Source organism: Phascolarctos cinereus, unplaced genomic scaffold, assembly GCF_003287225.1.
Source record: "Phascolarctos cinereus isolate Bilbo 61053 unplaced genomic scaffold, phaCin_HiC Scaffold_1;HRSCAF=81, whole genome shotgun sequence".
NCBI lineage: Eukaryota > Metazoa > Chordata > Mammalia > Diprotodontia > Phascolarctidae > Phascolarctos > Phascolarctos cinereus.
In genome coordinates this window covers 44,743,919-44,766,523 of record NW_027555514.1, presented here as the reverse complement: position 1 = coordinate 44,766,523, position 22,605 = coordinate 44,743,919, and the positions used below count along the sequence as shown (strand labels likewise).

The following is a 22,605-nucleotide window of genomic DNA, read 5'->3' as shown; positions in this document are numbered from 1 at the left end:
AATGAAGACAATCTCAGAAACCAAAGAACTGTACAAACTAACTGCACACAATGGGCAGTCATATACACAAAGATCATTTTACACACACATACCACAAAAGAAAAATTAGCCTCTGTAACTACAGCTATTCAGGATCATGTTGCATGTGTATATTTGTCTCAGAGCCAACACAGCTGCAGTTACAAGAGCATCAGTTCTCAAGGTAGCCAGCAAAGGAAATCTTGAGTTCAAAAAGTGCCATGTCCAGCAAACTTCTTGTATTAGAAAGCTCACAAAATTTTCCGCCATGCAAGTCAAATCAGTGACCTAGAATCTATGTTTTTAAAAAGCTCATGTGGGGCAGCTAGATGGCACAGCAGATAGAGCGCTGGCCCTGGATTCAGGAGGACGTGAGCTCAAATCCGGCTTCAGACACATAACACATACTAGCTGTGTGACCCTGGGCAAGTCACTTAACCCCATTGCCTAGCCAAAAGAAAAAAAAACTCATAACCTGAAAAGGACCCACATGTACAAAAATATTTATAGCAGCTCTTTTTGTGGTGGCAACGAATTGGAAATTGAAGGGATGCCCATCAACTGGGGAATGGCTGAGCAAGTTGTGGTATATGAATGTAATGGAATATTACTGTGCTATAAGAAATGATGAACAGGCAGACTTCAGAAAAACCTGGAAAGACTTGTATGGTCTGATGCTGAGTGAAGTGAGCAGAACCAGGAGAACATTATACACAGTAACAGTCACAATGTGCGATGACTGACTTTGATAGACTTAACCCTTCTCAGCAATGCAAGGATCTAAGACATCTCCAAAGGTCCAAGATGGAAAATGCTATCCAAAGAAAGAACTACAGAGTTTGAATGCAGATCAAAGCATACTATTTGCTATTTTTTTCCTTCTGTTTTGTTTTGTGTCCTCTTTCTGGTGGTTCCTCCTATCAGTTCTAATTCTTCCTTACAACATGACTAATGTGAAAATACATTTAATAAGAATGTGTATGTATAGCCTACATCAGATTGCGAGCTGTCTTGGGGAGGGAGGGGGAGAGGCAAGGGGAGAAAAATGTTAAACTCAAAAGCTTATGGAAGTGATTGTTGATAAATCAAAATAAATTAATAAAAAAAATTTAAATCATAACTTCACTAAAACACAAATCTGATGGGTCACTCCCCTACTCGAAGATTTTCAGTTGCTCCCTATTATCAGGTTCCTGTCATTCTTCAGTAAATGTGGAGAACACAGAATTCATTTTTAATATATATGGGAAAAGACAGAAGCATAGTATATGAAAATAAAGTGTTTGCCTTAAGAGTCAGGAAGACTTGGGTTCAATCCTGTCTCTGACATTATGCCTACATATCCTTGGGCAAGTCTCAATCTCTCAATACCCCAGGTCACTATCCAAGACAAAATTATAAATACTAATCAGCAATATGAATTAATGAGTGCTCAGGCCAATGAAATAACAGATCCCGATCCAAAGGACAGTACAGTGTGAGCGTGGTTAGATTTATGGGTCTTTTATGGGATGTGCTTCATGACTACAACCCCCCTCATCGGTGAGAGGATCTCTCCCCAGATGACTTGAAAAATTCTGGATCTTGGATTTTAGAGCTGAAAGAGATCTTAGAGATCATGTATGTCAGCCTCTTTGTTTTACAAATAGGGACATGAAGGCCCAGAAAAGGGAAGTAACTTGCCTATGGTAACAGTAAGTGGCCAAGAGCCTTTGAGTTTCAGAACAGGTGACAATCTGTTTTTGTAGCAGGAGTTCCCTATACCAGTGAAACCACAGGTATAAATCTAAAAAATAATAAAACTAGAAGTTTTTACTTTTTTTTTGTTAAGTCTTTACTCAGTTGTGCCTGACTCTCTGTTACCCCATTTGAGGTTTTCTTGGCATAGATACTGGGGTGGTTTGCCACATCCTTCTCCAGCTCATTTTACACACGAAAAAATGAGGCAAACAGAGTCAAGTGACTTGCCCAGCATCTTACAGATAATATCGGAGGCCAGATTTGAACTCAGATCTTCCTGACTATGTGCTCTATCTACTCCACTACCTTAGATTTACTTAAGTTGACCTAAAATCTTCCTTCCTGTAGTTTATAAACACTGGTATTAGTTTTGGCCCTTTAAGGCCAAGCAGAATGACAATCAGATATTCAGTAACAGCAAGCATGTAACCCCTAATCATCTCTTCCTCTGGCTAAATAACCCTAAGTCCTTCAACCAATCCTCCTTCAGCATGGAGAAAAAGTCCTGTCTATTATCATAATTTCAACTATCAACCTGGAGAATAATGGCCTGATGTCTTGATGTGAGGACCAGTCTTGCTAAGTACAGAGAGGCTCACCACAATTAGCTAGGCCAATAGGTGGGCTTTTTCTGCAACAACGTCTTATGAAGACCATACAGAGTAACTGTAATCTGCATTGGTGGAGGAGAGTAGCCATACAGACAAAATCATACATCTTGAAATATGGCGGTCAGTGGAAGGCTCTGCTAGTCAGGAACCCATTTTCCCAGCTAGCCTCCCATCCCTAGATTCTAACATCTCAGCTGTATCATCTTCAAATCCAAGTCTATCACTTGATCCATAAGCAACAAGGCTATTTTGAAGATGAGAATATGCTGATTATGAGACAGCTTTGTGCTTCTGACCTTTGGTCAAAGGACAAGAATAAAGATGTTTCTGTCTTTGAATGGTGCCTGACATCTGAATCTTTAAAAACAAACACAGTAAATTCTTCAATGTATTGATTTTTTTAATGTTTTCACTCTAAATATCAAAAACAGGCAAATAACAGCTGACATTTATAGAATGCTTTTAGGTTTACTAAGCATTTTACATGGTGCCGACCATGATCTCACTTGACCCTTACAATAACCCTGAGAAGTAGCTATCCAAGGTACTATTAACTCCATTTCAAAGATGAGGAAATTGAGGCTTAAAGAGGTAAAATAATTCAGCCAATGAATGCTGAAATTCAGGTTTCTGGAGTTTCTCAAATTTCCCAAACCCAGAGACACGGCTGCATCCTAAAGATTGGTGCCAGTCTGTCTGCATTGGATTAAAGCAGGAAGAAAGGAAAAAGAGAGTTGTGAGAAAAATATGATAGCAACTGTCTCTCAATAAAATGCAAGCTCCTTGAGAGGAGGAATGGTTTGATTCTGACTTGGTGCCCCCAAAGGAGGCATCTGCTAGTGTTTGTTGATTGGCTGATTGGTTTCCTTGAAGTCACACTGCTATCAAAAGGCACAAGCCAGAATTCTAACTCTGGTGTCCTGACCTCAAGTTCAGAGCTCATTCCTCTCATTGGTATAGTCAACAAGGGGCTGACAGGGTCTGGCTTACCTCTAAGGAGCCAGCATGGTAACACACCTGGCTCCTGGTTTGATAGGAGACATGGCTGCATTCTAAAGATGGAGGGATGCCTGTTTGTCTGGGCTGAACTGAAGCAGGAAGAAAGGAAATGATGGGGAGCAGCCCCAAAGGGCAGCAGGGCCTAAATGTGAGCCCAGGGATGATCAGCCCCTGACCAAGATACTAACTTTGGCCCAGACACAGGTGCAGGGGTTATTTATGCAGATGAATGTTAATGACTGTATAATGAAAGTAAACAAAGGAGGTATGGAGAATGATTGATTGGTTGGGGGGAGAGGAGGAAGAGGAAAGGAACATGCCTGCCAGTAAGCCAGGGAAGGGGAGAAAGGAGAATTTGGCAGAAGGAATAGAATGTCCTATATTAATTACTACGGGGGGAGGGAGGCAAGAGACACTTGCAAGTGCAAATCCAACAAGCTCATACCCACTAATGTTTAGCCAGAGCTAGAACACCTTATTTACGGAGGCAAATGCAGATTTATTCTACGTTACTCTGTGACTGCGAAAGCCCACGTAAAAGAAGAATCTGGGAGCAATGATCTTGCTACATCATCACAATGATGCAGCAAGAAAGAGGAAGTCGAATTCATTGTAGTCAGAGTCAACTAGCAATTGTTAAGCACCTACTGTGTGCCAGGTAGTGTGCTAAGCGCTAGGGATGCAAAGAAAGACAAAAGACAGTCCCTGCTTTCAAGGAGCTCCCGGTTTAATGCAGGAGGCAACCCGTATTTACAAACAGCTACATGCAGGCAAGATCGAAACAGGATAAATTGGAGAGAAACAAGGGAGGGAAAGGCTTCTTGTAGAAAGGGAGGCTTTAGTTGGGAATTTAAAGGAAGCCAAGAGGCAGAAACAAGAAAAGAGAGAGTTCTGGGCATGGGGGACAGCTAGAAAAAAACACTTCAGAGTTGGGAGATGGGAGTGCCCCGTGCCAAGACCACCAAGGAGGCCACGGGCAATTTCAAACCCAAAAAGCTCGTTCAGGAAAAAAACTGGATTGAAAGGAAGTAGGACCCAGGAGACAGTCTGCACGACAGACACCAGATGTTTTCTGACCATTGCTCTTAAATTTAAAAAAAAAAAAGAAGTCATCTAGAACAGGAACCCTTCAAAGGGAACGACTCAAGAGTAAGCCATAAAAGGTGAACTAATTGTTGAACTGCAGACGGTGTGGTGCAGGACTCTGGAGTCAGGAAGAGCCAGGTTCATCTCCTATCTCAGATACTTACTAGCTGTGGGACCCAGGAGAAGGTACAACCTCTCTGGGCCTCAGGTTCCTGCAAGATGAGGGGCAGGAGAGGGTTGGACTGTCTGCTTTCATCCTATGGGATCTTCTTTACCCTAGGTGAGTGAAATACGGCCTAGAAAAGCTAAACACTAAGAAGCCGACATTCAGAAAGCCAGCACCCTCATCAGCCAGTTAGGATTGGTAAGCCTTCCAGGAGCACCCGCTTCTTTCTCTTGGCATTCTTGACAAGGTCACCAGAGGACCTGGGGCATGGAAAAAAATGAAGTCACCTTTTAGCTGATAGATGTTGTAGGTGAGTCTGGTACAGAAAACCACTGAGGCTTACTCCCACACAGTAAGGATAGCTTGGTTTTTCCTGGGAATTGCAGGCTCTTTAGTTGTTTACTTAAGTACCACAGATGTAGGTCCTTTCTTCCAGTGTCCTATCTAATACTGATTTTAAAAATCAGCATAACCTTGAAGCCCTGACTCTCATCACAGAGAAGTCGCTCCCCTTTCCCTCCCACATTTATGTATATATGTATCTACGATTACAGGGCTGCCAAGTGGCACAGGGGATAGAATGCTGGGCCTGGAGGCAGGAGACCTGAGTTCAAATTCGGCCTCAGATACTTACTTAGCTGTGTGACTATTGGGCAAGTCACTTAACCCTGTTTGCCTCAGCTTCCTTGTCTGTGAAATGAGCTGGAGAAGAAAATTGCAAACCACTCCAGTATCTTTGCCAAGAAAACCCAAAATGCAGTCATGAAGAGTCTGAATCAACTGAGAAATGACTGAATAACAAAAAACCTACGGTTATACTTTCTTTTCCTTTTTTTTTCTTTTTTTGGGTAATAGACCTGTGATTCATCATCAGTATTAGAAGATTTTAGAGTCCTGCCTGTGGGCAGTGAAAGGTCAAGTGACTGGCCCAAGATCTGTATTGATTCTCTATATATCTTAATAGTATTGTATCTATGTACATATATTCTCTTACATATTTACTTATGAAAATGATATATGTACAAGCTAGAGATATCCTTAATGAAAATATGAGAAGGAAAACAATTAGGCTTTTTCCACTCTTCTCCATCAAACCTTATCTTCAGTGCTGCACAATGGAATGAAGGGTGTAAAAAATAAAAGATTCTGCATTGTTCTTTAATTATTTAAAAAAGCATGAAGGGGAGCAGTGTGTGATAAGTCAGCAGAGATAGGCAGGTCCTGTGAAGGACTTTAAACGCCCAATGGAGCTTGCATTGTATCTTTAGAAGCAAAAGGGAGCTATGACAGGTTCTTGAGGGGCAGAGCAACATGACCATACTAATGCTTTGGGAATAATAATTTGACATCTGTATAGAAGAGGGGTTGTCAAGGAGAGAAAATGGAGGTGAGAAGAGCAAATAGGAGGTGCTGGTGAGAGAGGAGGAGGGCCTAAATGAGGGTGGTGGCCATGAGTAGCAAAAGGGGGACAGATGTACCAAGCATATTGTGGAGGTGGGATCAGCATGAATTGGCAGCTAATTAGATATGTGAGAGAAGGAGGCATTCAGGGTAAGGGAGATATTCCAAAGTGAGCAAAATTATTGTGGAAAGCTTAAATATTCATTTATGCCACTGGTTATTTACATCATTACAAACTGCTCCAGGCTCACTGTAAATCATGATGCATACTGGAGGGAAGAGTGAGGGAGATGGAAGGAGGGACAGAGGGAGGAAGGGAGGGAGGGAGGAAGAAAGGAAGGAAGGAAGGAAGGAAGGAAGGAAGGAAGGAAGGAAGGAAGGAAGGAAGGAAGGAAGGAAGGAAGGAAGGGAGGAAGGGAGGAAGGAAGGGAGGAAGGGAGGAAGGGAGGAAGGGAGGAAGGGAGGAAGGGAGGAAGGGAGGAAGGAAGGGAGGGAGGGAGGAAGGAAGGAAGGAAGGAAGGAAGGAAGGAAGGAAAAGGAAGGAAGGAAGGAAGGAAGGAAGGGAGGAAGGGAGGAAGGGAGGGAGGGAGGAAGGGAGGAAGGAAGGGAGGGAGGAAGGGAGGAAGGAAGGAAGGAAGGAAGGAAGGAAGGAAGGAAGGAAGGAAGGAAGGAAGGAAGGAAGGAAGGAAGGAAGGAAGGAAGGAAGGAAGGGAGGAAGGAAGGAAGGGAGGAAGGAAGGGAGGAAGGAAGGAAGCAAAGGAAAGAAGGAAAGAAGGAAGGGAGGAAGGGAGGGAAGGAGGAAGAGAGGAAGGAAGGAAGGAAGGAAAGAAGGAAGGGAGGGAGGGAAGGAGGGAGGGAAGAAGGGAGGGAGGAAGGGAGGAAAGGAGGAAGGGAGGAAGGGAGGAAGGAAGGGAGGAAGGAGAGAGGAAGGGAGGAAGGAAGGAAGGAAGGAAGGAAGGAAGGAAGGAAGGAAGGAAGGAAGGAAAGATGGAAAAGAAAAAAGAAAAGATAAAAAAGAGATCTATCATTCTCCCTGTAGAAAAGGTTATTTGACCATTCAGTAAAATGGCAGTCTTCTTTCTACTCAACTATTGCTATTTGAGAGCTGGTTTTATCAAAGCAAAAAAAAAAAACAAAAAACAAAGCCTCGGGCACAGAGAAAAGAAGGGAGAGAAGGAGATTTTTCTTTAATCAGTTCTGACACACAACCCAGATTTTCCTCTGATTTGCCCGGCAGCAGTCACAAAATCCTTGTGAAACCCTTTCACTGATAGAGAAGTTATTTTTAAAGTAAAACATGTAAGATTAGAAATGGAAAGTATCGGGCAGGCATTGGAGATTAATTATCGCCTCTTTCCCATGATTGGGAGGTAGACAAAAAGAAGCCTTTTGTCTAGTTTAAATCACTAGTAAATTGATTTAAGCTGGCCATACCAGTAGGCTAAGCAAGAAGCAATTACAAAAAATTACCTATAAAAATAGACATTTATTGTGAAAGCTTTTTTTATGTTCAATATCCTGGTGTGAAGTCTCGTGGTACAGAAGAGAGAATACTTGTAGTTAGAAAAAAAAAACAGGATCACAGATGTGGGGCTGGGAGAGATCTTGAAGGTCAGTGAGGACAAACTCCTCATTTTGCAAATGAGGAAACTGAGACCCAGAGGGGATAAGTGTGACTTGCCTGGGGTTACACAGATAGACTAAATTTGAACCTGGATCTTCTTGACTCCAAAACCAACATCCTATGTATATGCCCTGGGTTCAGGACTCGACTCTCCATATTTATTGTATGACCTTAGGTAAGTCATGTAACATCTCTAGGCCTCACTTTCCTTAAATGTAAAATTAGGGAATTGGACTAACTCACCTCTAAGGTCTCTTCCAGCTCATCTTAAAATATGGCTTCTCTACCCATTGTACTAAGAGCAGGTAGTCAGATTTTATATTGGATCCCCCAGCACCTAGCATAGTGTCAGGTATACAGAAGGTACTCAACAAATGTTTGTTGACTGACACAGTGCACAGAGCACTGGGCTTAGAAGCAGGAAGACTCATTTTCCTGAGTTCAAATCTGGCCTCAGATACTTTTTAGCTATGTGACCCTGGGTTAGTCACTTACCCCTGTTTGCCTCAGTTCCCTCATCCATCAAATGAGCTGGAGAAGGAAATGGCAAACCACTCCAGCATCTCTGCCAAGAAAACCCCAAAAGGGATCAGGAAGACTCAACAATGAGATTTCCAGAAGAATGACCCATATTTGAGCCAATTCAGGACCGTTACAAAATGTCAAATTTTATGCCTTGGAGGTGACCCTGTTTTCTTTAAGGCTTTGGTAATAGAGTTCAAGGCCAATTAGATTCATCCATCAATAAGCATTCATTAAGCATCTACTGTGTGCTAGGCACTTTGCTAAGAGCTTTATGATCATTATGGCGTTTGATCCTCACAACAATCCTTTGAAGTAGGTGTCATTATTATCCTCATTTTACATATGAGGAAACTGAGGCAGAGTTTAAATGACTTCTCTAAGCTAGGTCTAGGATCTATTCCCTGAGTCACTCACCTCCCCAAAGAAAGGCCAAAGGAGCCCTCAAAGTGCTCACTGTCTAATGGAGGAGACAATTATGTATAAACAAAATATATACAGGACAAGCTGGAAATAATCCACAGAAGGAAGCACTAAAAGTAAAAGGGATTAGGAAAAGCTTCCTGTGGAAGGTGGGATTTTGGCTAGGGCCTACTAAACTGGAAAAGTTTTTAAGATGGCACAGCATTTTGTCTGAGTTCCAGACTAAGAAAGTATGAAAGCCTCATCCCCAGAGGGTGATGACTGCCAGGGTATGAGACCCTGGTATGAGACAAAAGCAGGGGAAAGTTGCGAGCCACATTGATAGAAGGGAGGGCCCACATCTTGGAAGAATTGGTACCTACTATGTGCTCTCCACTGTGAAGGACCACAGAGCATCAGTAAGATGCATAACTATCCTTGGATTCAATTTAAATGAAGCATAAGACAGGGCGTAGAGCGGGTCCCCAAAGTCTTATTGGCATCTCGTTGTAATTCTTCCAAATCCATCAGGAAGGAAAGCTTTTACTTAACTATACAAGTGAGGACATACTCGTGTCCCTCTTTAGGTATCTCTGTCTGACTTTCAGATCTCTGAACACTTTCTGATGATAAATACAGTCTCCAAAATGGTCACTACTCTGATCTGCATTCAGTTCAGGGGGTCTCTTTTTATACAGCCATGGAAAGTTCAGAGGTAGCCCCCAGAAGCAAAAGCATTCTGCCTGTTGGGGTAGTGAGTGTGTCTAGAAGAAATGTGGGAGGGAACAAATTTTTTTTCATTCCAAAAGCAAAAAGAAAATAGTAAAAGTCAACTAACAAGGACTTTATTCCCTGTTTTGCCCAAAATATCCCAGCTGCCTGGTGACAGACAGCATAAGCAAAGTGAGTGACCTGGTAAGGTGCTTTCTGTATATCACAGGGGTCACCTTCCATCATTAATAAATTACAGAATCATATTTACATTGTTCTCAGCTCCAGCATGGACTCACCCTCCATGGTCTCCTGCCCCCACAAGGTGTGTGAGGCATGTGTGTTAAGGACAAAACACACAGGTCATTTTAAGCCAACAGCCAGAAGAAGAGCTAATTGGGAATAACCAAGTAAAGCTACATGCATTTAGAATGAATTCATAAGCACACTGAAGGATAGAAATTGTTGTTTTGTTTTGTTTTAAAGAGAAATGCCACATTATTTCAGTCAAGCAAAATAATTACTGACAACTATGCCTAGAACAGGCAGGGCTCCTGGGCCCATGTTAATGAGTACCAAAGAATCATTTGTAATTAAATACTCAATGTGTAAATAGATACCACTGAAGTTGATTATTTAAGAGGCTAGGAAATGTTTTGTTGTTCTTTTCTTCATCAGATAGGACAGACGTTATTTGTCAGTTCAGTGTGGTCTGAATTATTGCCAAATTCAAGTCAGCAACATCCAGATTGATGAGCCATCACCTAACCTACCATCATGAAAGGACATATTGTAGATGAACATAATCTGAAGAAATATAACAAACTAGGGCAAGTAGGGAACCTGCAGCCTTGAGGCCTCTAGGTCCTCAAGTGCGGCCCTTTGACTGAATCCAAATTTCACCATCCCGGAGACTAGGTAACAAGATAATTATAATAGGAGATAGTACTGGGGAGGGAGGAAGCAGAGAAGGGAGAGTGGGGGGGACAGGAAATGGCTGAAATTGACATTAGAAGACCTGAGTTCAAATCTCACTTCCTACTTTTTAGTGGATCTTAGACAATTCATTTAGGTTTTTTAGGCTTCAAGTCTTCTCATCTGTAAAATGAAGGTACTGGAAAGAGATCATCTCTTGGGTTTGTTGCAGGTCTGTATCTATGATCCTATAACTTGGTTATTATGATTTGGGGGAGGAGGGAAGAGGGAAGGTTCGGGCTCTGGACTTGTAAGATCTCAGGACCATAAGAGAACTCCCAATGTGGAAACTCCCTTTACCACAAAAGATTAAATTCATCAGGGACAAATCATATATTATCAAGTTTTCCGGAGGGACAGAAGACTGTACAGAAGAAAGAATACTTGTCATTAGCAAAAACAGGTGACTTGCCCAGGGGCATGCTGTTAGTGTATGTCAAAGCCAGGCCCTGAATCTGTGTCTTCCTGATTCTAAATCTAGCTCCTCAATCTAATATCATGCCACATACACTACTTGTTATTATAATTATAATTATTATTATTATTATTATAGGGGCAGCTAGGTGGCACAATGGATAGAGCAAGGGCCCTGAAGTCAGGAGGACCTCAGTTCAAATCTGGCCTCAGACCAACACTTGACACTTACTAACTCTGTGACCCTGGGCAAGTCACTTAACCCCAATTGCCTTTTTTTAAAAATTATTATTATTATTATATTAATATTGACATTGATACTGAAATCAAGAGAGCAGCATGGCATAGTAAATCTAATACTGTGTGAGACTTGGGTTCAAATTCCACCTTAATAAAATAAAAAACAGAGTTTCCCCATTCAGTCGTTTTTCAGTCATGTCCAACTCTTCATCACCCCATTTGGAGCTTTCCTGGCAAAGATACTAGAGTGGTTTGCCATTTCCTTCTCCAGCTCATCTTACAGTTGAGGAAACTGAGGCAAACAGGGTTAAGTGACTTGCCCAGGGTCACACAGCTAGTAAGTGTATGAGGCTGGTTTTGAACTCAGGTCAAGAAGAGTCTTCCTGACTCCAGGCCTGGTGCTCTATGCACTATGGCACCACCTAGCTGCCCTATATACATGTGAAACAGGAGGCCCACAATACTCCCAAGTGCCCCCAGGACCAGATTAAAATGTAATTAGGAAATATTTAGCAAAATGAATAATATATGCCCTGTTTGTCTTTCTAGTTCCTAGGACATAGTAGGTACTTAATAAATACTGTTGACTGGTTGATTAATTCAACTCTGTAACAGTTTCTTTAATAACTTCACCATAGGTGAAAAAAAGAGATTCTGTTGAATTAGTACTCCTATTCCAGAAAGCAACATGGAACTATGTCCCAAGAGTCACTAAATTTTGCATGCCCTTTGTCCCCCTTACCAGGCCAAGATCCCAAAGAGGTCAAAGAGGAAAAGGAGCCACATGTGCAAAAATACTTCTAGCAGTTCTTGTAGTGACAAAGAACTGGAAACTCAGAGGGTGCCCATTGATTGGGGAAGGGCTGAATGTGACGAAATACTTGGTATTGTAAGAAATGTTAAAAAGGGATGGCTTTAGAGAAACCTCAGAAGATTTATATGGACTGATACAGAGCAAAGTGAGCAGAACCAAGAGAATAATGTGTAGAATAACAACATTGTAAAGACAGATAATTTTGAAAGACTTAAGCACTCTGATCAATGCAATAGCCAGTTCGAATTCTAGATGACCTCTGCTACCCCACCTCTCAACAAAGAGGTGATAGATTCAAGATGGAGAATGAAATAAACATTTACAGACACAGCCAATGCACAAATCTGTTTTGATTGACTATTTTTAAGCAGTTTTGTTACTCTTTCTCATCTTCTAAATTTGGAAAGGGAAGAGAGAAAAGAAATGCTTGTCGACTGAAAAATAAAATATTTTAATTGGTTGTGCTAATTGGTAAAGCATCTCCAATATCGCATCTGAAAGTGGATTTGGCCAGTTTTCATGGTAACTTTGACACCAGAACAGAACAGTACTATACTTTCAAGCCTAAAAAGGATGGCCACTTACGGAAATACTTCAGCGTCTCTTCTATCTGCTCAGTTGTTAGGTCGATATTAGCGTCAGGAGAAATAAGAGGAGTGTGAAGCCAGTCGTCGTGAACATAACCATAGATCGTGTCTGCTCTCAGCTTGTAATGAGGCAGCTGTTCCTCCAGCAGACTGATGATTTCAACTTCGGGAAGATCGGTACTATTGCACACATCTGAAAGAAAAGATTGAAGACATCAGGGACGACCCATTTGTACCTAGGGAATAAGGAGCTTTGTGACCTAGGGTGAGCCTGAAACCCTCTCTGAGACTCAGTTTCCTCATCTACTAAATGAGGTGGGGATTGGGCTAAATGGTCTTTGTGTTCTTTTTCCCTACAAGTTTTCACATCCATAAACATCCCTCCTACTCCGCTTCTGCTATGTGCCTATCAACACAGCTTACTCACCCAGCTAGCCCCACCTAGGAGCTACAGGGTATTTTGGCATGTTTCTTAATTAAGGGGACTGCAGTTCCTTGGAGGTAGTTCCTAAGTTTCATTTTTCTTCTAGATCTCAATTCCAGCTTACACAAGCAATGCTACCTCTCACTTGAATCTAGGTTAGAATTCTGCCTCTGACCCTGTGACCCTGGCCAAGTCACCTGACTGCTCAGTGCTCTAGGCCAGGGGTGGGAAAGCTGTGGCCTCAAGGCTATCTGTGGCCTTCTAGGTCCTTGGGCACAGCCTTTTGACTCTGTCCAAGTTTAATAGAATAAATCTTTTTATTAAGGGGATTTATTCTGTGAAGTTTGGATTCCGTCAAAGGGCCACACTTGAGGATCTAGAGGGCCACATGTGGCCTTGAGACTATAGCTTCCTCACCTCTGTGGTAGGCAATGCTCTCTCTCTCTCTCTCTTTTTTTTTTTTTAGTGAGGCAATTGGGGTTAAGTGACTTGCCCAGAGTCACACAGCTAGGAAGATTATATGTCTGAGACCGGATTTGAACTCAGGTCCTCCTGACTGCAGGGCCGGTGCTCTATCCACTGTGCCACCTAGCTGCCCCTGTAGGCAATTCTCAAAGACTGTAAGGTGCAGAGACGGTGCTTGTATTGATAGCAGAAATTTGTATTGGTAGCAGAAATTTCCTCACCTGAGAGTTCCCTGTACCAAGGCAATCACATAAGCAGTCCCTATGCCTAATTATTATTGTTATTAATATTACTACGTGTCTAAATATAAAGTGCATGTGTTTAACACTTATGTACTATATGATTAATTAATAAATTATATATGATATTATTTTATATGATTTATATTATATGTTATTAACAAGTTAGAATTAAGTATTATATTAGTATATAATACTATATATATTATTATTATTACATACAATTATTATTAACAAGTTAAAATTAATATTATTATTGTTAGTGGTGGACTTGGGATCAGGAAGGTCTGAGTTCTAATCCTGCCTCTGACACTTACTAGTTGTGTGACCATGGGAAAGTCATTTAATCTCTCTCAGATTTCATCTTGTCTATTGAATGGGGACAAGGTGGTGCAGTGGATGGAGTCCTGGGCCTGGAATTAAGAAGATTCATCTTCCTGAGTTCAAATCTGGCCTCTAGCTATGTGACCCTGGGCACATGTTTGCCTTAGTTTCCTCATCTGTAAAATGAGCTGGAGAAGGAAATGGAAAACTCCACTATCTTTGCCATGAAAACCCCAACTGAGGTCATGAAGAGTCAGATACAAATGAAATAATGCAATAGCAATAACTCTATTACAATCAGGCATTTGTAAAAAAGTATCCTAACTCTGGAAAGGCCTGCCTAAGACTCTGGTGTTATGTCACAGCCATAAGCCTGTGAGGTAGCCTTCCAAGTCAATGACAGATGATCACACCTACTTCACAGGGCCATTGTAAAGATGAAGTCAGATAACATGCAAACCTTAAAACATTTTATATGTTAGCTGTTATCATCACTATTATTGTTGTTCTTATTAAGACAATCAATGAGCATTTATTAAGCACTTATTATATGCCAGCCAGTGTGCTAAGTGCACACACATACAAACAGAAAGAAGGCTCATTAACATTACCGACTAGCAGTTCACCTTTAGGAGGTAGAATCCAACTGAAATAATCCAGTGCAATTTCTCGCAGGCAATCCTGCCTTCACCTGTAATCACTGGATCATGGATTCAGACAAGGACCCTGGAGAGACCTTGGACACCACTTGGCCCAACCCTGTTTGGGCACAAGGGCCAGGGCTGTTTTAGGTCACCAGTACAGGGTGTTGGCATAATCAGATAAGAGAACTTCAAAAGCCTAAGCCCATGTCACACCACCCCAAGGCAGCTTTATTTTCTTCTCTTCCAGTCACGTATTTAATGACATTTGTTAAATGTCATACTATATAAAATGAACTAAAAGGTTCCTGAATGCCTATAAAAGGAGAAAAAAAGTAAAAGCTTCTTTATCTTTATATTAACTGAGAACATGTATTTAAATAGAAGGTAAATCACCTCCCAAAAAACTTTGCTAAATATACTGGAAGCTTAACATTGAAAGCCACCTACAGGCCATCCAAGCAACCTCCAGGTTTCAAGAAAAAAAGAAAAAAACCATCAGAGACATACAAATTATAGGACCATAGACATAGGGCAGGAAGGGATCTTGGGTCACCTTGTCCATTTTACAGATGAAGAAACTGAGGCCCAGAGAGGCTGAATGATTCTATTACAATTAGGCATTTGTAAAATAGCATCCTAACTTTGGAAAGGCCTAAGACTCTGGTGTTATGTCACAGCCACAAGCCTGTGAGGCAGCCTCCCAAGTCAATAGCAGATGATGTCTCTTATTTCTTCCCCCACCTCTTCCCATCACTGGGAGGATGGAGGGTGGGGTTGGGAAGAGAATGCTCAGAATGAATAACAAACCAAATGTTTTACATGAAACATTTAACTGCTTCATTAGTTTCCCTAGCTGGTTTGTATATGAAGGACACACTTTCTAAATTTTTTTTAAAGGGCTCTTTAGCTGGTTACCAGCACCAGAAAGTCCCTATCAAATGCCAAAAGAGCACTCAGATCAAGAAGCTGCCATCCATAGGTCGAAATTTTCTGGCTAAAGAGTGAACAAAGCTAGCCTCGTGATAGGATGGGGCAGCTGCAGCATGTCCACAAGCCACCCAAGCCCAACCTTTCCAAAGCAGTGCCAGCCTCTGTCACCAGGAAACCAATAAATGTACACAGACACATTCCCATGGGGAGGGAGCTCCCAGGGACAAAAATGGGCTCAACAGTCGGACTTTTTTTTTTCCTTTGCCTTTGATTGGGGGGGGGGAATGGGACATAAAAAATTAGCTTTTATGGGTGTGTGTTTGAGAGAGAGAGAGATAGATTCTTTTGTCTAGTATTACTGTCACATGCAAAGACTCTGTCACAGTGCCAGATTCACCAAGAAAAACCAAGCTGGTATTTGATTTCCCCTTTCACATTCACTGTGCTGAAGGTCAACCTATTTACAGTGTAAAGCACAGCCAAGGAGGTATCACGTTCTCCAAACCCTCCTAGGCTGACTGCAGGGATAAGAATTCTAGAGCAAGGCAGGGTCCAAATGCATCTTGCTCCCTCTACATTTGTTCTTCTAACTCTGTGCCTGTTCCTTCCAGCACAGAGGGAGAGCTCTCAGAGAACAGAAGCCCCATTCAGCAAATTCTGAGTCCTTATAATAAGAAGGGAATCATGTAAAGCACCAGGGATGCCAAGACAAGACTCAGGGAACCTGACCTAGGAGAATGAGCAATCCTTCACTTCTCTTTTTTTCTTTTTCTTTTTTTGGTGAGGCAATCGGTGCTAAGTGACTTGCCCAGGGTCACACAGCTAGTAAGTGTCAAGTGTCCAAGACTGGATTTGAACTCAGGTCCTCCTGACTTCAAGGCCAGAGCTCTATCTACTGCACCACCTAGCTGCCCCAATCCTTCATTTCTCAAGGTCCAGGTCAAATGCTATGTCCTCCAGAAAGCCTTTCCAATTGTCCTCCCAGGTAGAAGAGTACTAACCCTCCATTGTGATGGGATATACGCTAAATACAATACAAGGTAGACTGTAACAGGCATTAGAGACAGCCAAAAAGGTAGAGTTGCCAGGCGGTTGTTCTTTTCTGTCTCTGTGCTATCTCTCATATGTACATCACCTTTTCTCCATTCACACAGCCGCCACCACAGTTCAGGCCTTCTCCCCTCCCCTAGATTACTGGTATGGCTTCCTCACTGGTCTCTCTACTTCCAATCTCCACTCTCTCCGATCTGACAAAATAATCTGCCTAAGGTCCAGTCTGCCCAAGTCGCTATCAGGCTCACCAACTGTCTATAGTTTAGGATAAAATACAGGCTCCCCAGCCTGGCACTTAATTACCTCCACTATGACTAGAACCTCCACTTCCAGACTCTCATTATTCACCTTTATACACTTGATGCTTCAGTTAGACCAGACATCAAACTCCACTGTCTAGCTCAGCCTTTGGCCATTCACACAATCTGGTTCCCAGTCTTTCAAAATACGCTATTCTTCCTTCAGAGCTCTGCTCTGTTCTACCTCCTCTGTGAAGCCTTCCCTGATCTTTCCAGCAACCACTGTTCTTTCTCCTATTACCCTTCATTTTCTCACATACCCTGTACAGGCAAGGCAGTGGCTCATTTGAAAGAATTCTGGAAGCGGAGTCAAGAGAAGCCCGAGTTTGAATCCTACCTCCACCACTTAGCAGTCAAGTAACCACAGACCAGTCACTTAAAGCTTTCAGGGTTGCAAAGGTTATTCTTATAATTGTTACTGACCTGTCAAAGCCTATTTCCTCATCCAGGGATATTGCCTGCAGTACTTACCTCAGAGTGACGTTATTAAGGATCAAATGAAAAAAGTGTCTTATAAAACTCAGGTTATTTTGTGTCAGGCATTGCTGTGATGGTTTCAGGAAGACCTGAGTTCAAATCTTGCCTCAAACACTTACTAGCTCTGAGACCCTAGGCAAGTCACTTCACCTCTCTGTGACTCAGTTTCCTCATCTGTAAAAAAGAGCTGCAGAAGGAAATGACAAACCACTCTAGCATCTTAGCCATGTAAATCTCAAATGGGATCATGAAGACACAACTGAAATGAACGAACAACAATAATTCATGTACCTACTTGTGAAGATCAAATGGGTTAAGAATATATGCAAAGGAGTCCTTAAAATGCTGCATAAATGCTAGTTAGCATCATCAGCATCAGCATCATGATTACATTCTGTCCCCCCATTAAATGGAAGCTCCTTGAGGACAAGGATTGTCAATTGTTATCTTTGTATCTCCAGTGCTTAGCATAGTGCCTAGGCACACTGTAGGAACTTACCACACGTTGGTTGAACTGAATTAAATGGAGGAAAGTGGGATGCCTTTCACTCAGAAATCCACGAAACTTTGCCTGGCAGTACGGCAGGCCACAGTCAAGAAATCCGAGCCAGGATTTAGTCTTTATAAAATCAGTAGCCTCCAACATGAGGTCTGTCAGGTACTGCGGCTGAATTGTGATGTCTGCTACTCCTCAGCCGACTTTTAAGCACATAAAGCAGCAGCTGGATGGGGCTTCCAGGCCTTCTTGCCTGTGTTACCAGGGAAACATCATCTTCTGCCGAGACTCCAAGCTTGCAAGGAAGGGGAGGCTGGCATTGGGAGTGGCAGAGCTCAGTGGTGGTTGAATGGCATTTGTAGTGGCAAGAGAAAGCTGAGGGTCCCCCAGCATTCCTGCAAAACTGGGAATGCCAGAGAGGAACCTAGAGACTGGTAGGGGAGAGAAAGAAAGAAGAAAAACAACAACCATATACACTCATGGAATGAGGAGGCAAAAGGGGAAAGTAGCCATCAGGAAGAACGGCTCAGGAAAACGCCAGAATGGAGTAAGAAGCAGGGAAAACAGTGAAGGCACACAGAGTAAAGGCGGAAAAGGGGGGAAGCAGAGCCTGGTATATAATGATTTTGTTTGTTTGTAGTTTTGGTTTTTTAGGCAATTGCAGTTAAATAACTTGCCCAGGGTCACACAGCTAGTATGTGCCAAGTGTTTGGTCTGAGGCCAGATTTGAACTCAGGTCCTCCTGACTTATATAATGATTTTGAAGAAAGGAAGGGATGGGTAAGAGATAGTGCCCAACTTAGGGGAAACAAGGAAAGAACCATCTTCCATGAAATGAGGTTTTTGGCAACTAGTGAGGGACCTAATATTGCAATCTCAGCAGAAAAACTAAATAACCAAAACTAAAAAGGAAAAAATAAAAGAGCTAAAACCAGTTAAGCTAACTAACTAACTTCTAAAACTCTCTCAACCCCCAATCCCCAGAGCAGTCACCACCCACAGACAAAAGGGGATTCAATTCCAGGATAGATAAAGAGGGATTAAATTCCAAGTTAAGAATTAGCTCCAGAGGCCAAAACTTCTACAGGTGTATTTCTTAGTTGCTTACTGTGTAGCCTCCTATACTTCCTGGGCCGGCCTTATGCTAAGCACTAGCTGTCCTCAGATTCTGTAGTAAAGGAAACACTAAGTTAGAAATGGTCTAGTGAAGGAAACATGTAAATAATAAGTAGATACATACAAGATACATATAGGGTAGATAGAAAGTAACCTTGGCAGAGACGGCATTAGCAGCTGAAAGGACCAGGAAATGCCTTGAGATGAAGCCTAACTAAGTAGCTATGGGGAGTGGACCAAGCATCCATGGACATTCGCCATTGCAAAGTTTCTGAGATGAAAGATGGAGTGTCATGAGTGAGGATCAGCATGTAGGTCAGTATAGCTGTGATAGGTCGATACTTTCCCTTTTGGGCTTGAGACACCAGGCCCTTCTCAGTCAATCATCCTTTTAAGTGCCCTTTCATTGTGGCCCTCATTGTCTGTACCTGGTCCCACTCCAGCCTATTTCCTACCCTTTGGAAATAGACCCTTTCTCTTTTACCTCCAAGTCACCCCAGGCTATCGGCCACTCCTAGATCACAACCAGATCTTCCCACAATCTTTCTGTATCAAAGCGTCCATCTTGCCCTCATTACATTGCTCAGATTCTTAAAATCTGTCCAGCTTGTACTGTGACAAGGGTCACAAATGTGCAGATTCTTAAAATCCTGCCCATTTCTATTGGGAATACAATAAACCTTGTCTCTGACTGAAAGAAGTTTTGAGTCTAATTCTTTTGAGGCAGACCCACACCTTTTGCCCTTGTATCTCGGGGTTCCCAGCACCCCTAGACCACAACAGCTGGATCACAAAGTGTGTGGAGGGGAGAAAAATAGAAGACGGACAAAGTAGAAAGCACTAGTTGTGAAGAGCTCTAAATACCATATTTGACCCTAGAGGTAATAATAGGGAGCTATGGCAGTTTATTGAGATTATTGTTGGGGTAATATAGGCAGAGCCAATACTTAAACAGCATCATTTTGGTGGTTGTGTAGAAGATGGATTGGAACAGGGAGAGACTTGAAGTAGAGAACAGTCAGAAGGCTAATGCAATAACTCAGGCAAGAAGTGATGAGGGGCCAAATTAAAGTTGTGTCCGTGAGAGTGCACAGGAGGAGATTTATGTGAAAGATGTTGTGGAGAAAGACATTACAAGATTTGACAACTTATTGGCTATGTGGAATGAAAGAACAGGGAGCTGATGATGACACTGAGGTTCCAAACTTAGGTGACTACTAGGATAGTGGTACCCAAACAATGGGGGATGGGGGGGATAATGAGGTCTATTCTGGACAGGTTGAATTTGAAATGTCTTTCAGACATATAGTTTGGAATGACCAACAGGTAGTTAGCAACGTGTGCCTATGAGAAGCACAGAACACCAGGACAAATGTCATGAGAGTACGGGGAAAGGAGAGAACAGGTAAGGCTTCATAGTGAAGGGAGCATTTGAGTTGGTCTCAAAGGATGAAGATGATTTCAGAGCCAGACTTTTGAAGGCAGGGGAAGGTATAAGAAGATCATGGAATCATCGGTCATAGGATGATCAAATTTAGAAATAGAAGAAACCTTAGAGGTTATTTGAGTCCATCCTCTTCAATTTCCAGATGAAGAAACTGAGAGTTGGAAGAGCTTAGATTTGAATTTGGATCCCTCAGACTTCACATTCAGTAAACATTCCAGATGTAAGGATTTTTTTTCTCCTTCTGGATCCTTCAAGTAAGTCAACCACTGCTTCACATTAAAAGTACTGGCAGCTAGGCGGCACAATGGATAGAGTCCTAGACCTGGAGTCAGGAAGACCTGAGTTGAAAGTTGACCTTGGACACTTAGTGGCTGTGTTCTCCTGAGCAAATCACTTAATATCTGTCTGCCTTAGTTTACTCATCTGTAAAATGGGGGTAAACAATAACAGCACTAACCTCCCAGGGATACCAGGAGGATAATATGACAACATGAGCAAAGCACTCTGTAAAACTTAAAACATTATATAAATGCTATTATTATCATCAGTATTCTAAAAAGCAGGGGAAGAAAGAAAATTCTCAAGCTTGAGCAGATTACAAAAATCTTCTCTCTTCTTCTCTTAACTTCCTGCTCACCTGAGATTTTTACAAAGAGTCACTAATGAAAAGGAAGCTAAGTAAAGAAAAATGCCCAGCCTTTCTTCCCCTCCATGCCCAACAGGAACAATCCTCCAGAGAAACTGGAGGGTGGGGGAGGGAAGAAAGGTGGAAGTGAAACAGAGACATAATCAGTATCTTATTTTGCTCCTTGCTGGGCCATTTTCCTTCATTTCAAAGTACCTGAGCAATTGTGAGAGAGAAACCAAGTTTAAAAGAAAAGAAAAACAATTAGTCTGATTTTGGCATTGAAGAAACACCTAGGCTTACCTAGAAAGCGAGCTTGGGCTCCCAGACATAAGGGTGAAAAGGACTGTGATCATTCCCCAGCAAGTCAGATTAGAAGATAGCCCCAAGACAATGGATAAAGGCTTGAAAATGGGAGGGCAGCATAATCATCTCTGAAAGCAGGGCCCAAACAACAAAGTCTCTGTTGAGAGAACAGGCCTCTCTGTCCAAGACCCTGATGCAAATCTGCAAAAACCAGAATCCAGAGAATCCAGTGCATGATGCAAAGAAGAGGCATGAGGCTGCAGAGAGGCTGGGAAGGGTTCGAATAAATGGATATCATTTAAAATGCACTAGAAATCTGATCCTTCCTATGTGGCTTCACAGTACCACCAGCCTCAGCAAGGACACAGCCATGGGAACAGGAGTGACAGATTCCGAGGAAGAAGAAACAATTCTAAGAGGCCTGTGCTCAAGGAAAGAAATAGGATAATATAGAATACTCTCCTGATCTAAGTTGGGTCAATATGGAAAAGGACAAATCACCTATAGGAAGAGCATCTAAAGACAGGGGTGTGATCAGTGTCTGGAAGGCTGGCAATGTTAAGTGAGTAATAGCAAACTTTATCTTTTCATGAGCTTAGCAATGAGCCAGGGAGGGGAGAAAGGGTGGGGTGGGAGTGCAATAAAAGATTAAACCTGAACAAAGAATTGCAAACACCACACCAGATCTGATTTTGTCGTACTCGCTCTATAATTCTCAAAGGAGCTATAATGGAAGGCTGTGTCCTGTTTGTATTTCCAAAGAGGATGTTAGGAAAATGATCCCATAGTTGAGAGACAGTTCCCAAAAAAGGGCTTTTTTTGTACATCCTTATTACCTGTTGCCTCATTACCAGAAAGAACAGGTACATTGTAGAAGGATGGGAAATGCCCTGACACAGATGCCTGTTCCTCACTTCTCGATGAGTAAGCCATTGATCAGTTGTGTTGTTGGGTTTTTTTTAAACAGGGTTTTGGAAGGACCTCTATTCCATGGATTAGGGTACTGTATTTATGTGTCTGAGGTGGGATTTGAACTCAGGTCAGACACTTTTCAGCATAAGAAGCCTTTCCCTCTTCCCCTTAATTCTGTTGCGCTTTCCCTCTGTGATTATCTCCATATTATCCTCTCATATTTATATGTTTGTACATAAATGATTTGCATATTGCTTCCACTGCCTCCCCTGTTAGATTATAAGCTTCTTGAGGGGAGGGAGCCCTTTTTTAGCCTTTATTTGTATCCCTAGGCTTATGAGCACAGTGACTGGCACACAGTTGTTGCTTTAAAAATGCTTATTGACTTAAATAACCTCTATTGGACTCAGTTTTCTCATCTGAAAAAATGAGGAGGTTGAATCTGATTGACTTCTCAGCCTCCTTTTAGATCTAAAATTATGACCATATGCAGCAATATTGCTGTAGACAGTTATGTTCAAGTGCATGCTGACTGCAT

General features: G+C 42.1%; 1 protein-coding gene across 4 annotated transcripts in view; it reads right to left on the bottom strand.

The window, feature by feature from the left end:
* Positions 1-22,605, bottom strand: part of TRAK1 (trafficking kinesin protein 1) — a 140,177-nt gene that overhangs the window by 89,625 nt on the left and 27,947 nt on the right. For all 4 annotated transcript variants that reach the window (XM_020987374.2, XM_020987366.2, XM_020987368.2 and 1 more), the window contains exon 2: positions 12,309-12,503. Coding sequence is in view for 3 of the 4 variants with exons in the window: in XM_020987366.2 (XP_020843025.1) it covers positions 12,309-12,503 (195 nt within the window). In the remaining variant the exon portion in view is untranslated. The remainder of the gene's footprint in view (positions 1-12,308; positions 12,504-22,605) is intronic.